Source organism: Recurvomyces mirabilis, assembly GCF_035927965.1.
Source record: "Recurvomyces mirabilis strain CCFEE 5264 chromosome Unknown scaffold_32, whole genome shotgun sequence".
Classification (NCBI taxonomy): domain Eukaryota; kingdom Fungi; phylum Ascomycota; class Dothideomycetes; order Mycosphaerellales; family Teratosphaeriaceae; genus Recurvomyces; species Recurvomyces mirabilis.
The window spans coordinates 325,301-339,941 of NW_027041966.1; the positions used below are offsets into that span (position 1 = coordinate 325,301).

General features: G+C 52.2%; 7 protein-coding genes across 7 annotated transcripts; 6 read left to right on the plus strand and 1 right to left on the minus strand.

Moving 5' to 3' along the window:
* Positions 1–173: 173 nt before the first annotated feature.
* On the plus strand, positions 174–985 carry LTS14_009645 (uncharacterized protein; the record flags this gene model as incomplete). The annotated part of the gene is made up of 2 exons (XM_064842326.1): positions 174–534; positions 585–985. 2 exons carry the CDS (start codon positions 174–176, stop codon positions 983–985), a joined length of 762 nt encoding a protein of 253 aa, XP_064690232.1.
* A 325-nt stretch (positions 986–1,310) lies between these two features.
* Positions 1,311–1,496, plus strand: LTS14_009646 (uncharacterized protein; the record flags this gene model as incomplete). Its single annotated transcript, XM_064842327.1, has 1 exon — positions 1,311–1,496. The coding sequence occupies one exon, from the start codon at positions 1,311–1,313 to the stop codon at positions 1,494–1,496; it is 186 nt and encodes a 61-aa protein (XP_064690233.1).
* A 754-nt stretch (positions 1,497–2,250) lies between these two features.
* Positions 2,251–5,109, minus strand: RAD16 (DNA repair protein rad16; the record flags this gene model as incomplete). The annotated part of the gene is made up of 2 exons (XM_064842328.1): positions 2,251–3,217; positions 3,272–5,109. 2 exons carry the CDS (start codon positions 5,107–5,109, stop codon positions 2,251–2,253), a joined length of 2,805 nt encoding a protein of 934 aa, XP_064690234.1.
* A 1,379-nt stretch (positions 5,110–6,488) lies between these two features.
* Positions 6,489–6,914, plus strand: LTS14_009648 (uncharacterized protein; the record flags this gene model as incomplete). Its single annotated transcript, XM_064842329.1, has 3 exons — positions 6,489–6,601; positions 6,658–6,727; positions 6,789–6,914. 3 exons carry the CDS (start codon positions 6,489–6,491, stop codon positions 6,912–6,914), a joined length of 309 nt encoding a protein of 102 aa, XP_064690235.1.
* Positions 6,915–8,994: 2,080 nt separating this feature from the next.
* On the plus strand, positions 8,995–10,508 carry LTS14_009649 (uncharacterized protein; the record flags this gene model as incomplete). Its single annotated transcript, XM_064842330.1, has 5 exons — positions 8,995–9,290; positions 9,352–9,452; positions 9,499–10,096; positions 10,155–10,343; positions 10,400–10,508. 5 exons carry the CDS (start codon positions 8,995–8,997, stop codon positions 10,506–10,508), a joined length of 1,293 nt encoding a protein of 430 aa, XP_064690236.1.
* A 1,061-nt stretch (positions 10,509–11,569) lies between these two features.
* On the plus strand, positions 11,570–12,200 carry LTS14_009650 (uncharacterized protein; the record flags this gene model as incomplete). Its single annotated transcript, XM_064842331.1, has 2 exons — positions 11,570–11,976; positions 12,032–12,200. The coding sequence occupies 2 exons, from the start codon at positions 11,570–11,572 to the stop codon at positions 12,198–12,200; spliced, it is 576 nt and encodes a 191-aa protein (XP_064690237.1).
* A 925-nt stretch (positions 12,201–13,125) lies between these two features.
* Positions 13,126–14,081, plus strand: LTS14_009651 (uncharacterized protein; the record flags this gene model as incomplete). The annotated part of the gene is made up of 3 exons (XM_064842332.1): positions 13,126–13,526; positions 13,574–13,949; positions 14,001–14,081. The coding sequence occupies 3 exons, from the start codon at positions 13,126–13,128 to the stop codon at positions 14,079–14,081; spliced, it is 858 nt and encodes a 285-aa protein (XP_064690238.1).
* Positions 14,082–14,641: the final 560 nt, after the last annotated feature.

Sequence of the window (14,641 nt, forward strand, 5' to 3'; positions counted from 1 at the left end):
CCTTCCTCGTCACTTTGGTCCACCATAATCATCTTCTCGCTCCCAGCACCTCTGTAGCTCCCACCAGCCTAGACTCTCGACTAGGTCGACCTATGAAATCCAACAACCGTCAGCTCTGTTGTCTATAGGCACTGTGTTGACATCATTCAATCTACTTCCAGTACCTTTCGGAAATGAGCTCAAGCAGTTCTCGAGAGGCACATCCGCTACCGTCGTCTTACAACCCTGGTGCACAAGACGAAGCTATAGGAACCGTGAAGTGGATCCAGGAGCAGCAACGACTACGGGAGGATAGATGGGAGGCTAAGAGGTTGGCCAGGAGGGCGAATCCTCACCGCAAGCCCTCAATTGATGAAATGCTGAAGCGACTGGCGCAGGACCACCAAAGGCAGGGCTTACAGGATCCCGATCTGTTGGCGGGAAATAGTGGTGCTCCATTGCAGGGTATGGTGCATCTTGGCATGCCAGACCCTGTGCTTTCGAGCAGCCAGATGGCTGATTCGAGGACTATGATGATGATCCAGCAGCAGATGGGTGTGTAGCCTGTTACAGCGGTCATCCAGCCATGCCAAACACTGTTCCAGGTATACCTGGTGCATTCCCTGGTGGTGTGCAGCCTGGTAGGCCGGTTGGTATGCCGCCTGGTATGCAACCTGGTATGAATGGCATGAGTCGCAGTCCGTCATATGGAGGATCACGGGTCGGCTATGGCGCCGGCGGTGCAGGATCCTGGCTCTTCTACAAGGTCTCGCCTCTATGCTTGAAGGTACAGCTGCGGGCGCCACTCATTAATAGTATGCCTTTGAAGTCCACGGAATTCTTGAAAATTAAGTTCCCAGAGCTACTTTCACATCAGAGGATCATGAGCACTAGCACCAACGACAGGATCTGGCAGCTCTGTCAGGCCAGTATTGACCATGCCATTGACTTTCGTCAATACTGCTCACAAGCTGCATGCAGCATTGGCATCGCTGCTCTTCGCTGACAATTCCGCGCCATACACGGCGAAGGCGAGCCCCGTTTCGTTCACCATAACTTCTGCAAAGATCGCTAAGTCATTCCATTGCCTAGATAGCATTGGCCAAAGCGACATTGATGACTTACAATCCGGGCAGCTTGAGCAAAAACCTATCTTGACGACAATCTTCACACATTCAGGAAAACAGACAGCCTGTTCAGGACTACCGCTCCAAGTTAAACAAACAAAATCACATCACCAATAATTGCCCTACAACAGTACGTCGCTGGATCGGCCTACACCAGCCGAGCAGGTTACGATGAATCCATATATGATGGCCGACATGGAGATAATGGCTCTCGGAGAGGAGATGATGATGGAGAAGATACTCATGGGTGGTAGCGGCATGGGTGGCGGCATAGGTGGCGGCATGGGCATGGGCATGGGCGGGGGAAATGGGAGGACCAATGGGTGGAGGAATGACGAGTGGTATGGGAGGAGGCATGGGCGGGATGATGACCCCCAGCATGGGAGGTAGTGTGATGGGAGGTGGCATGATGGGAGGCGATATGGGAGGAGACATGATGGGAGGCATGGGAGGAGGTATGGGAGGAGGTATGGGAGGATGGGAGGCGGAGGTACGGGAGGCGGTATGCATGAATCAACGCGACCAGAGATGAATGGCATGGGTGGAGAAGGTATGGGCGGTGGGGGCATGGGCGGTCGACAGGGTCGCAAAAAGAAGACCAATGTGCTAGGCAAGAGTCCGCGACAAGTTGCCATGGACCATCTGATGTTGAGATGATGGGGGGTGGGATGCCACCGGAGCTTATGGGAATGGGCATAGGTATGGGGATGGGCATGTACGGTGGTGGCAACACCTACGACGACATGTTCGATGACTTTGGCTTCTGGTAAACTTAAGATCAAGTGTGCTATGCAACTTCAGCAATTACTATAGCTGGATGATATGGCGTCAGGTGGAGCAGACTCGGCCGTAGACCACATACCTGCGAACCACTTGAGTCTTGATAGTCGTCATGGGACGTACATTGATGTGTCTACGCTACATCTTCTATCCTCTCGGTAGCACAGTCTTTCATGTAGCTCTATGGCTAGGCAGCGCTCATGAAAATGCATCAGTGGTATCATATAATCGGACCATCGCAGTCCTCCAAAGCATATCATGCATGCAGCAATCTAACTGCCGCAGCCCACATTCAACAGGCAGCCCGTCAGCCCGTCGGTCATCATACCCATCTCAAATCCTCTCACACATCCTTTCCACCCACCTAGGTACCTCTGAACAGGAACTGCATATCCTCCGGTGTCAGCTTCTCCATAGAACTCTTATCGTTGTTGATCGTCCCATTAATCATATTGGCCTTCTTCTCCTGCAACATCACCATCCTCGACTCGACCGAATCCTCAATACACAGCCGAGTAATGACGCAAGGCCTACGCTGCCCAATACGATGACAGCGATCGGCGCTTTGCCACTCCGCAGCTGGGTTCCACCACGGGTCGACAATGAAAACACGGCTGGCTTCGGTCAAATTGAGCGCCACACCGCCAGCTTTGAGAGAGACGAGGAAGACTTCGACGTCGGTGTTGGTCATAAAGTATTCGATCGATCTCTGACGTTGGATGGGAGTCATGCTGCCGTCGAGCATGACTGTGTTGAAGCCTGCGCGGCGGAGACGCCACTCGATGAGCTGGAGCATGGAGGTGAACTGAGAGAAGACGATGGACTTCAGTGTCTGCTTTTTGGAGCGGAGCTTGTAGAGGTCGTAGACGAGCATCTCGATCTTAGTTGACGAGGTCCAGTTCTCCATCTTGATGCGGTTGATGATGGACGACTTCTTGACAACATCCTCGTCTTGCTCGATTTCGGGCTGGTCGAGGTCGATGGCGAGAGGGATGTGGCAGCGTGGGCAGTCGGCATCACCATCAGCCTCTTCGACAGACTGGAGGTAAGACTTGACGCAGCTGCGGCAGAAGTCGTGTTTGCACTGTGAGCGAATGGCCTCCTCAGCCACCTCGTCGCAGATGTTGCACACAAGGACATTCTGGCCTTCCTGTGCGTGCTTCTTCAGAAGCAGATCAGGATGATTCGCGACTTGGCGCATCTGCATGATCAGACCGAAGATGTTGGCGTAGTTGTTGAGCATCACACCGCGGGCGACGTAAGTATCGAATTGGCGAGCCGTATTGGACATGATGGACGAGCTGAAGTCGCGCTCAATTTCGCCGAAGAATCTGTAAGCGTTGTCAGTCCGTTTCTCGTGTGTCGTGTAGAGTGGCAAGACTCACTCGTTATGCACAATGACCTCCTTCGGCGGCAACTCCATACTGCTGGTATGGTCGCGCTTCATACGCCTGAGCATAATACGAGCAGTAATCATATGAAGCTTGTCCATAGCAGCAGACCTCTCCTCGGGCTCCTCGGATTGTGTCAACGGATTGAGCAATTCCTGGTTGAAGACTGAGACGTGCTCCATGCCAGAATGCTTACAGCTGTCACACATGTGATCCTCGTTCAGTTTCCAGTGTAGGATGCTGCATGGACAGCGCTTGCAGAAGTAGTCGGCGAATGGACGGACCTCGAGGAAGCGGAGAAGGGAGAAGAACTCGCCAATGCGGTTTTGTACTGGTGTGCCGGAGAGACACCACTTGTACGTTCCGGTCAGTGCGAAACAGGCTTTGGCAACTCCAGTCTGGCGAGACTTGATGCTGTGTGCCTCGTCCAGAATCAGGCGGTGGAAGTGGATGGCATGAATCGGCGATGCCTCCTTGATGATGTTCTCGCCACGGCTCCAGCCCTTCGTCTCCTTGCGATGCAGCGACTCCAGACTGTTGTAGGATATCATGATAACATCGAACTTCTTCAGCGCGCTGACGGACATGCCCTTGACTTTGTTGTTCTGGCCGTGGTAGACAAGCACATTAAGCTTGCCATCAGTGTACTCCTTGATTTCCGACGACCACTGCATGAGCGCGACCGGAGGCACGACAACCAGCGTAGGCTGCTTCTGCGGGTAGTCGGACATGATGAGCGAGACGGCTTGAATTGTCTTGCCCATACCCATCTCATCGCCAAGCAGACCACCCTTGTAGTGCGTCTTCTCTTGTTGCACCATCCAATCCAGGCCTTCGAGCTGGAATGGCTTGAGCTTGCGATTGATAGACTCTGGCTGTAGTGCGGGCACTGGCTTGATGATTGTGATGTTGCCAAGCTCGTCCCACATGGTCTTGATACCAGGATGAGACTTCTCCAGCTTCTTCCTCTCCTTCTCCTTCCGCGAGAGTAGAATCTCGCCGAGCTCTTCAGCAATATTGACCGCATCGTTAGCAGTGATGTTGCCAAAGCGACGTCCACGGCCTGCGAGTCTACCGCGACCACGACTTTGCTTGCGAGATAATGTATTGCGAGGTGCAGCATTTGCGGCGGCCGTTGAGCTACGCGTGGAGTTGTCCAGCATATCTGACTCGGCATCACTAAGGCCTGAGGAGATGGCTTCGGACTCCTCTCCCACGAACTCATCCTCGCTGTCACGCTCACTAAGCAAGGTCAAGTCGGAGTCGCTATCTTCGACCTTCGTCTTGAGTGTCTGACCGATGGACCGGCGTGCGAGAGCTCGAGCTTTGCGGACTGGCGTGGAGATATGTCTACTCTTGCTCGGGCCTGGCACGGGAGGCGCGACCATTTTGCCCTTGTGCGCAGCCTCCAATTCATGCTGCAGACCAGAGGACTTCTTCGCACGTTTGGCCAGAGGCATCGAATCCTCGGACTCTACCGACAGTGGCTCACTAAGCACACTTTCATCGTCTGAGTCTTCGACCTTGAACATTCTTTGATACTGGTTCAGCGTTGGCTCTTCTTTCTTGTACTCCTCTTCCTGCAGCCGCTTGGCCAGCGCAAAGTCCGCGTCCTCCTTGTCGTCGTCGGAATCGTCGATCTGGATGACATGCTTGCTAAGTTGGCTCCGCTTGCGCTTGTTAGAGAAGTCGGCTTTGACTGATGCGCCAGGCGTTGTACCAGGGGTTTCGTAGTCGGCTGATTGAGCACGAGAAGCGCTGCTGATGGAAGAAGCGGAAGTCTCGGTCGGTGATGTCGCATTGACTTCCTTCTTGATGCTGGAGCGCGCCATGGCGGGTATGGACACCTCCTTCAGAGTCCTTCGCCGTGGTAGAGCGACTGATATAACCCCCTCGATCTCGCTTTCGGCGTCTGATGTGTTTGGAACGGCAGGCGAGCTATTCCCGTTGACCGAAGTTTTCGACCTTCGCGCTGGTTGTGTTCGCGGTTTGGCCTCTCCAGTGGCTGCTTCGGTATCATTGAGTCAGCAAGGCTCAGAGGCAGGAGGCAAACATGGAAGTTAGATGGAGAAGGCATACAAGTGCGCCCTGCGGCAGATCTTCTCGGTCGGCTCATGTTCCGCCGATCTTCCGCCGCTCAGAATGGGAGGTGTTTTCAAGCCCAGCTTCAGCATTCACTTTTGGGGAGAAGCAGAGATGTTGTAGTGCTTGAGGAGAGGGTTACTGCAAACGTGAAGTGCTGACCTACTGCTCATGGATAATAATGTGGCAAGCCTCCGCCGTCCATGCACATGCCAGATCTATCGCAACGCAGGGGTCATCGACTAGCGCCAGATCTTAGCGTGTGGTGGTCTTGAGGTGGCGAATGCTGACTATGCTATCTGGTATCTGGGTGTTGCCGATGATAGAAGTGTCTCTATCGTAAGTGTCTGTAGATCGCATGCCTCACTCGCCATTCGTTGTCACTGACCCGAATGCAGACGTGTTTGAACGGATGTCGTCGTGAGAAAGTCTCAGGCAGCAACGCGGATGATGTCAGAAAGCACGCGTGAGACGCGCAATGGTCCGTGCATATCGCGATTTCTCTAATGGCCGATCGACTCGGTCTCCGTTGCTCCAAGCATCACACATGCGAGAGAGGAGCACGTCGAAGGCAGGATTGTTGTGTAGTAGCACATGGCAGAGATCCTCATCGCCGTACACTGGAGTGTACTGGAGTGGTGCATCTAACAACTTCGACCAGCGGCTCACGGTGGTCTGCACCACAAGATACCTCACACTTGGTAAGCTTAGGTCCCGGCCAAGTAGTGTATCGCAATACTCCGCCGGAGCTTGTCTTGTCTATCTTGCCTCATGCCTCTCCGTCCCCCTCCACTCTGAGTCTTGGACAAGCGGTCTACACGAAAGCTCTCGAACATGCGTTATCTCGGAGAATAGGGACGCGGAACGCCAAGTCCGGAACTCGTGGCGTAGTCGACTCAACCTTTTATGCTCGCAACTTTACCACGAAAGCTTCCTTAGCAAAATGAAGTCCATCGATAGACTTCGTACCTGCATCAACGAGGGGGCAGAGGGGTTCTTCACCGCCATATGTTGATCCACATACGCGGGATGGGTGTAAGTGATCTTAAGGTACCGTATCTGCTCGACAATCCGACTTGCTTCTCGTATCACTATTCCTTCACCACAATTCTACAGATTAACAAGCATCATGTCTCACCAGGAGATCAGCAACAAGGAAGAGTTCGACCAGGCCATCAAGACCGAGGGCAAGTATGTCTTCGTGTTGGCCTACGAGGGGGCACCACCACCGAACGCGGACGAGTAAGCAAACTTGCATCCTCGACTGGAGCAACAACAGCACGTCTGACACTGGCTAGGTATGCCAAGAAGTTCGAGGGCAAGGTAGCATGCTACCAGTTCGACGTTGCTAAGGCACCCAGGGCTCGTGTACGTGAAAGAAGTGTAGGAAAGCAGTCTTTCTAGGAGGCGGCTAATGACTCTGTCACAGGACGCCCATGGCATCACTGACCTGCCGTGTGCTCTCATCTACAAGGATGGCAAGCTGCAGAAGAAGGTCGATGGCATGGCGCCAGAGGAGATGAAAGAGGTTGGCAAGATGTTGTCTTCCGCATAAATGACAAGATCATCAGCAAGCATGGGTAGAAAGATAGGCTCGAAAATTGTCATCTCCAAGTCCCCTACCGCTATTCGATGCTTGATATAAACGAAGCGCAGCCTGCCGACTTAATGCACACAACATGGCCGTGAGATGAAGTATGATACAGGCTCAGACACGTGCTGCCTTGCCATTGAACGCCGTAGACTGTATGGACAATGCCATTTTCACGGATCTTACTTGCATGGGCGGCCTCAGTCTCGGGGCATGTCTGATACCACCACACATGGTCATGGCTGACCCACTGCATACATCCAACCAATGACAGTGCATCATCTGCGGCACTTAAGGCATATCTGCAGTGTCTGGTGGTGCACCACGCGCCGCCAGCGTCGATGATTTAAGACTGGCGAGGACGACATTCGGACTTGCTTTCTTTCCTTTGTCCTCTACAAACCTCCTCGCGGCCTAGCGGCTGGTCAGCTCCTGCCGGCTGACCTCTCCACCCTGCTGGCATATCCTTTGCCAGCCATCAACACTTCCGATCTCCCTCGGGAGGCGCAGACCGCCTCCCGCCTAACCCCATTAACCACAATGATCTGCATTCTAACGATACAGGTCTGTTGTTCTATGACCCAGCATGGAACGAAGACCTCGCACTCCGCGAATGCGATCAAGCCCTGCGGGATGTCGGCGAAGTATCGGACTTCTCGGCACTCGACAGTGGCTGCCTCTTCCTCGAAGATGGCACGACAGCGGCGTTCCAGTCATGTTCGAATGCGACACATATGGCTGGACCACGCCAGGCTCGTTCGATGTTTAGCGACCGAACTCTTACGATGCTACGGCCGTGCAATAATGCACTCCGTATGGGTACTATGGCGACCCTCACGCGGGCATCGCATGTCACCAACGGGACGCCATTACAGCTCCGGACATTTCAGTATGGACCGGAGATGTGGCGTTACCTTCGCTTGCTGCACAGGCACATCCATATACGGCCTCCAAGCCTACAGCTGCGAGTGACAGCCAGGACGCACTCGACCCATGGCTCAGCGACACCGATTTCGACACGACCTGGTGGCAAACACCCTCCTTCGAAGCAGACCTCGCCGAGCTTGACATTCTCCTCCAGTACCAATTAGGTTCTAGTCCAAGCAGCAGTCAGGACCACGACAAGCACGACAAAGTACAAAGTGACTGGCCGCAGCGTGGTAATGTTCCCACTGCTACTTCACATACGTCGTGTGCTTAATCACCCATCTCCCGCGTAGCTCAATAACTCTCTGCTCCCGCAGAACTAGTGACTCTTATACGGCGGTCGGTTTCTTTTGGCAACTTCCCTGCCACCCGTTGACTGCTGCCATACAAACCCCTCGGGTTGTTCCACTGGTGTATGGACTTCGACAGGCGGTGGACTGTATGGATGCAGACTTCGTGTCGTCGCGAAACCATAAAACCATCCACAAGCCAAAAAAAAACCACTTTACGACGAACTCAACCTAATGCCATCCAGCAGCACGACAGCTCCAGGTGATCTCTTTGATAATCAGAGATACATGGCCTCGTCTGCGCCAATTGACCTTCAGCGAAACCTTCTAGCTCAGACTGAAGGCAATAGGACCGACTAGCTGACATCTGGTATCGACGACCGTTCAGAAGCTAAGGGAGATGTATAATCATCTCTAGCTCGCAACCCACGTGCATCGTCTGCGCCAGCCCGCCAAACAATCAGTTCTGTATTCTGTGAGGTCCGCCAGTCCAAGGTAAAGCCGCCGAGGTCGATGAGCCCACTCAAGCTTAAGAATCGACAGTGGTTGGCGTCGGCGTAATGGTAGAGGAGGAGCGCTTTGCTGCTGTCACTCTTGGCGTAGATATCTGTATCTTGATAGCGCAATATACTCTCATAGCACAGCACTTGTCCTGTAATCACGCATTCCTTGATTGGCCATATACCAAATCCCAGCGTTCACTTTAGGCTGATGAGACTTGCCTCGGCACTCCACTCCTTGCGTTGCAACATCATCACCACACCATGTTATGAGCATAAACTGATAAACATGTTCACGCGGTGTAGTGGCGAGGAAAGTCTGTCAACATGACTGCTGAGCACGCCAGAGAGCAGCTAGTATACTCGCAAGGCCACTGCCATGGTCTACCATCTCTGGACGACAATATCCGAGGCTTATCAGCCATTGTCGTCGGTGCAAGTGGCATGTCTGGACAGTCTATGGTCGATATACTCGTACAGACTCCGACACGATGGAATAAGATCTTTGCTCTTTGCCGACGACCGCCGAAGGCCACTGCCGAGTCGGTGAAGCATGTTCCAATGGACCTCTTGAAGACGCCCGAAGATAATGCAGCTACACTTTCCGAGCATAGTGTGCGGGCGTAAGTAGTCGAAGACCTCCAAGATAGCCACAGGCACCTTGCCAATGACTGAGAAACCCAGAGACGTTGTATTCTTCTTTGGCTATGTACAGCTAAGTGCCGAAGAGCGCAAGTACAGCGGAGCGAGCGAAGATAGTGCGCAGAAGCTGGCAGACGTTAACGGTAAGCATCAAGCTGAGCTTTGACTTCCCTACCTGTCTGACAGTAGAGAGCTGCTCAGGCAAGATCTTCAAAAGCTTCTTGACAGCTTTAGATCTTGCATCTATCAGACCGAAGCGGATTCTTCTACAGACAGGCTTGAAGAACTATCAGGGTCATCAAGGTCCAGCAAAGGTACCATTCGATGAAGCTGATCCACGAATTAATCTGGGACCACTCTTCTACTTCGACCAGGAAGACATCCTGTTCGAGCACTGTCGTACCCATCATAGCACATCCTACAATGTCACCATGCCTTCTTGGATCATTGGTGCCGTAGAGGCTTCTGACATGACGACCATATATCCCTTGGCGGTATATGCATCCGTTCAGCGTCAACTCGGCCAGCTGTTGGCTTTTCCAGGAGATACTGCAGCCTGGGAGAAGATCATGCCGATGTCATCCGCAGTACTGAACTCGTTGTTTCATGAATGGGTCGTCCTGACAGATAATACTGCCAATCAGCGCTTCAACATCGTGGATGGGTCGGAATTTACATGGATGGCTGCCTGGCCACGGATTGCGGAGTGGTTTGGCATCGAGTGGTCCCCGCCACAAGAGGATGAGAGCCTATATCGGACTGTCGAGATGCCTGTCAGGCCACGAGGGTAGGCATAAACCTGGTCATTTGGTGCCGTTTCTGTGACGCTGCTGACCTTACACTAGATATGGACCTAAAGGACGCTGTCGTTCGAGCTTCGATCTTATAGAGTGGTCTCAACGTCCGCACACCCGGGCAGCGTGGAAGACAATCAAGGAAGAACATGAGCTCAAGAGCGAGCCGCTTGCCGGCCCGGGTGGCATGTTTGCAGCGTTACAATTCTCACTCACTACGTCATGGTCGTGGGCCACCAAGTATGTTTGGTATACACCTGAAGTGATGATTGCAAGAGCTGATGACTACCATGTAGAATGGACAAAGCCAGGAAGTACGGCTGGCACGGCTTCGTGGACAGCGCTGAATCGCTGCATGGTGTGATGGTGGAGCTCGCTAAGCAGCGAATGTTGCCGCCGATATAACAGAGAGTCTGATAAATGTCTCGCGAAAACGATGCATTGCACACGCTCGGTCTTTTCAGCTAGATGTGGCGTTCTCCATCACATCACAGCGCATATGGCGATATGGCTCTGGCCAGCCACCCACTTGCGGCGGTGGTCCAGCATATTCCCAACCACAAGCATATGGGCGAGAACTTCCAAGAAAGCAATGTAATGACCGTACAGTGACGAAGATTCCGAAATGCCACTACCAACATGTCTTCTTATTCGTTTTGATGCGATCTTCCTGGTTACTTTGGACTCGTCACTAGTCAGCTCGCACTGCGTCCTTGCGGATGTGGTGGTCCAGGCCCGCCCGTGCGACTGTCCTCAATGGATTATCTAGCATGTTGCGTGTCGATGATCTTCATCCAACCCACTGATGCCGTATGTGTCGCTACAATATGCGCGAACGCATACCGGGCAGAAGCTACGACCGCAATGAAAATGGAGCAAAGATCTCCCACCCCAAAAATAGGGGGCGAAGGATTCGCCAAGGCCTTAGGCTTGGTGCTGAGTGCTAACTCGGCTCCAAGGCCCTCGGAGAACAACGCTGCCGATCCACGCAACTCCCGTAATGTTCCTCTTTGCGCTATGTTGTGATGTGGTAAAACAGTGGCCAGTTGCACTGCTATCGGCTTTACATCTCAACATAATACATGCGGCTGTATATGCAAAGGTTTACTGCGCGAGCATTGATCATCCTGACATTCACATGGATCTTGCTCTGGGCAGGGTCACAACATCTTGCAGAAGCATATGGACGACATGGGTCACGCTTCCACTTCTGGTGGAGATTGCTGCCAAAGGACAGGAGCTTCTATTACCTCACAACACAGAACACCTGGCCTCTCAGTAGCGTTGATCGTCTCGCGACGTTTGGTGCCTTCAGTAACTTGACGGACTCCCGCCGAGATCGACATGAATCAGTCGTGCTTGCCACGTGTGGAGGAGTATCTGCTTTGTCCTGCTCCGTGATTGATGCTGTCAGGAGCGGGCCAGCGGCACACTTTCCAGTGAGTGCTTTGGGATCAGCTGAACGCATGGGACTTCCCCTGAATACATGTCTCGACAGGGTAGGGCGGTGGAGCCCGTACGAGATTGTCGCCCAATCCACTGATTTGACCGAGACGCCAACTCATCGAGCCGTAGCTCAGAATACAACCGCCGGAACAGCAATAGTGATCCGGGCATGGGATGACTGTGTATGGACTCTGGACATCGTCCGAAACATCCGTGCTATTGTGGCCGAGACTTCTGTGCCGCTCCCAGCTGAATATCAGGTTACTGTGCTATTGCATATCAGGAATGACTCGCTTGCATACGAATACAGAGACCGGAGGGAGGATCTCTTAGTGATCTTGAGAGTTCCCGAAGACCTGCATGCCATCACCCGCACGTGGAGCTATCCTGAGATGGAAGCCGCCTATCCGGACGTTGGTGCTTACGAGTAAGTGTGAGTGCTTTCGTGGCAGAGTGTACGACGAAGTCGCTGATCTCTGTAGTATCTCCTTTCATTCTTACATGCCCCTCCAACAGTTGGTGCTCGCCAACCCGGCCATCAACCACGTCTGGAACTGGGAGCTCGTTGTCAGATACACAGGTCATTATGGACATCTGCTAACGAATGTTGACAAATTCGCGTCACAAGACGATGCCTTCTCTCCAATTTGATGTGCCGCAGCTGTCGAAGTCTGAACCGAAGGTGGCTTCGGAGAAGCACCATAATACTGACTTCATTACTTCCCTGCCGCTCTCCAATGTCTCGTACACAGATTGGGTGTGGCGTAACTATATCATCGACTACGACACTCCAAATCTCCGAAACGAGCCACGAGCTTCTGTCATCCTGACTAACCGTCTGTCACGCCGCCTGCTCCTGCAAATGCATACCGAGAACAAGCATGGGTCTGCTATGGTAGCCGAGATGTTCGCACCAACCATAGTAGCAGAACATGAATTCCGACATGTTTACGCTCCTCATCCCATCTACATGGATCGGGTATGGCCGCCTGACGTGCTGGATACTGTGTTCAATCATGGTCCGAATGCTGAGTTTGCGGGTTCATTGGCCGGTGTCATCGACCAAGAGCACCATTTCGCTGGATCCACATGGTACTACAGCAATTATTTTGCGCAGGAGTTGCACAATAGATGGATGGGTCTGGCATCCAAAGGGCCAGGTTCGGCACGGTGGGAGAGCAAGCATGGGAGAATATGTCTCCCTCCGATGTTGTTACATCCTGTCAAAGGAAGTGTGTCAAGAAAGTTTGACGCGATGTCAGACTCCGGCTGAGTGGTCATTTGGCGTAAGCTGGAGGACTGCTCCTCGTTGAGTCGAGATTTGCCAGTGCTTGAATAACGTATCCAACTCACTCGGCTTTCTTACTTAGGTTGGTAAGATTGCGGCGGACGAAGTTATCAATGACGTTCTTCGTGCATTTGGAGGTTCCTTATGGCCGTTCACCAGCGCAGCCATCCCCTCACGCCTGATGACCCCAGATGCCGATGCACATAGAATACTACAGCAGGTGCACGCTCGTCTGTCCTACAGCATACATAGTACTACTTGACACTATATCAGCAGTATCGACTCAATATGGCTACATCAACTCCCTACGGTCTCGATGTTGTCAATCAATGTCCTCCGGACACTAAAATGTGGCTGCTTCACTGCGGGTACCTGGAGGCAGACGATGGCTTCTTCCTCCGAGGCGGCGGCACATCGACAAAATCGAATCCAAACCAGGAAAGGGTACGACGAAAGCTGGTCGTAGTGTCTGTGTTGATCGAACATCCCACCGAGGGTCTGGTGCTGTTTGAGACCGGAGCAGGCAAGGACTACCCTGAGGTATGGGGCGCTCCGCTCAACGATATCTTCGCGCAAGTCGACTACTCGCCTGAACAGGAGCTGGAGGCGCAAATCAAGCTCACAGGGCACGACGTCAAGGATGTGAAAGCTGTGATCATGGGCCATCTCCATCTCGACCATGCTGGAGGGTGAGTTTATTGACTCAGAGTACTTACAGGTGGCTGACTCTCGATAGCTTGGAGCACTTTAAGGGCACTAACGTGCCAATTTATGTCCACGAGAAAGAGTTGAAGCATGCTTACTTCTCAGTGGCGACCAAGACTGATATTGGCGTATACTTACCAAAGGATCTGGACCTCAATCTGAATTGGAAGCCGATCTATGGTGATTTCTTGGAGCTAGCTCCTGGTATCAATATCCGCCATGCGCCCGGCCATACACCTGGGCTTTGTATAATGCAAGTCAACTTGCCACAGTCTGGCACGTGGGTGTTCTCCACCGACCAATATCACGTGAAGGAGAACTTCGAGAATGATGTACCGCAAGGATGGCTCGCTCGAGACCATGATGACTGGTGTCGCAGCCACCAGATGATCAAGGGCCTTCTCAAGGTAGGTTCATAACTACATTGTCGCACGTTCAAGTTGCTAACGGGGACACAGCGAACGCAGGGCAACATCGTGCTCGGTCATTGCAAGGAGACGTTTGACCGGTATCAGCATGCGCCGCATGCATACTCGTAAATAATACGCCTATGTAATCAAAAGATACTACCCCTACAAGTCCTATCTTCGTAGAGTTTCTACTTTACAAAGCCGCTCGATAGTTTTATATATCTCGTTTTAGCGTAACTCGTAGGCTATACTAAGCGTTTATATCTTTAGTAACTCTAAATACCTTTAATTTATAGTTATAAGTGTTATATAACTAATAATAGTTACTATAGTCGCTATAGCTATTATAAGAGTTACTATAGCTACTATAGCTATTAATAATAGTTACTATAACTACTATAGTAAGTAATAAGAGCAATTATAGTAACTATAGGGTTAGGGTTAGGGGTTCTAGAGTCGAGTAGGAGTATCTCCCTTCTACTAATCGACAACAAGGCATTAACGATCTACAGCTACTATATTAGCTATATTAGATCCTAAGGACGTGTAAGCACTATCTCGGCAACCTTATAATGCACTAGCACGAGCAACTGCTAGGACCTCTCTATACCCTTTCTACGCGGTATAGTAGGTAGTAGAACGCTTAGTCGGGTATCCCCTCGACGTAGTATATACGTACTTAGAGGAGC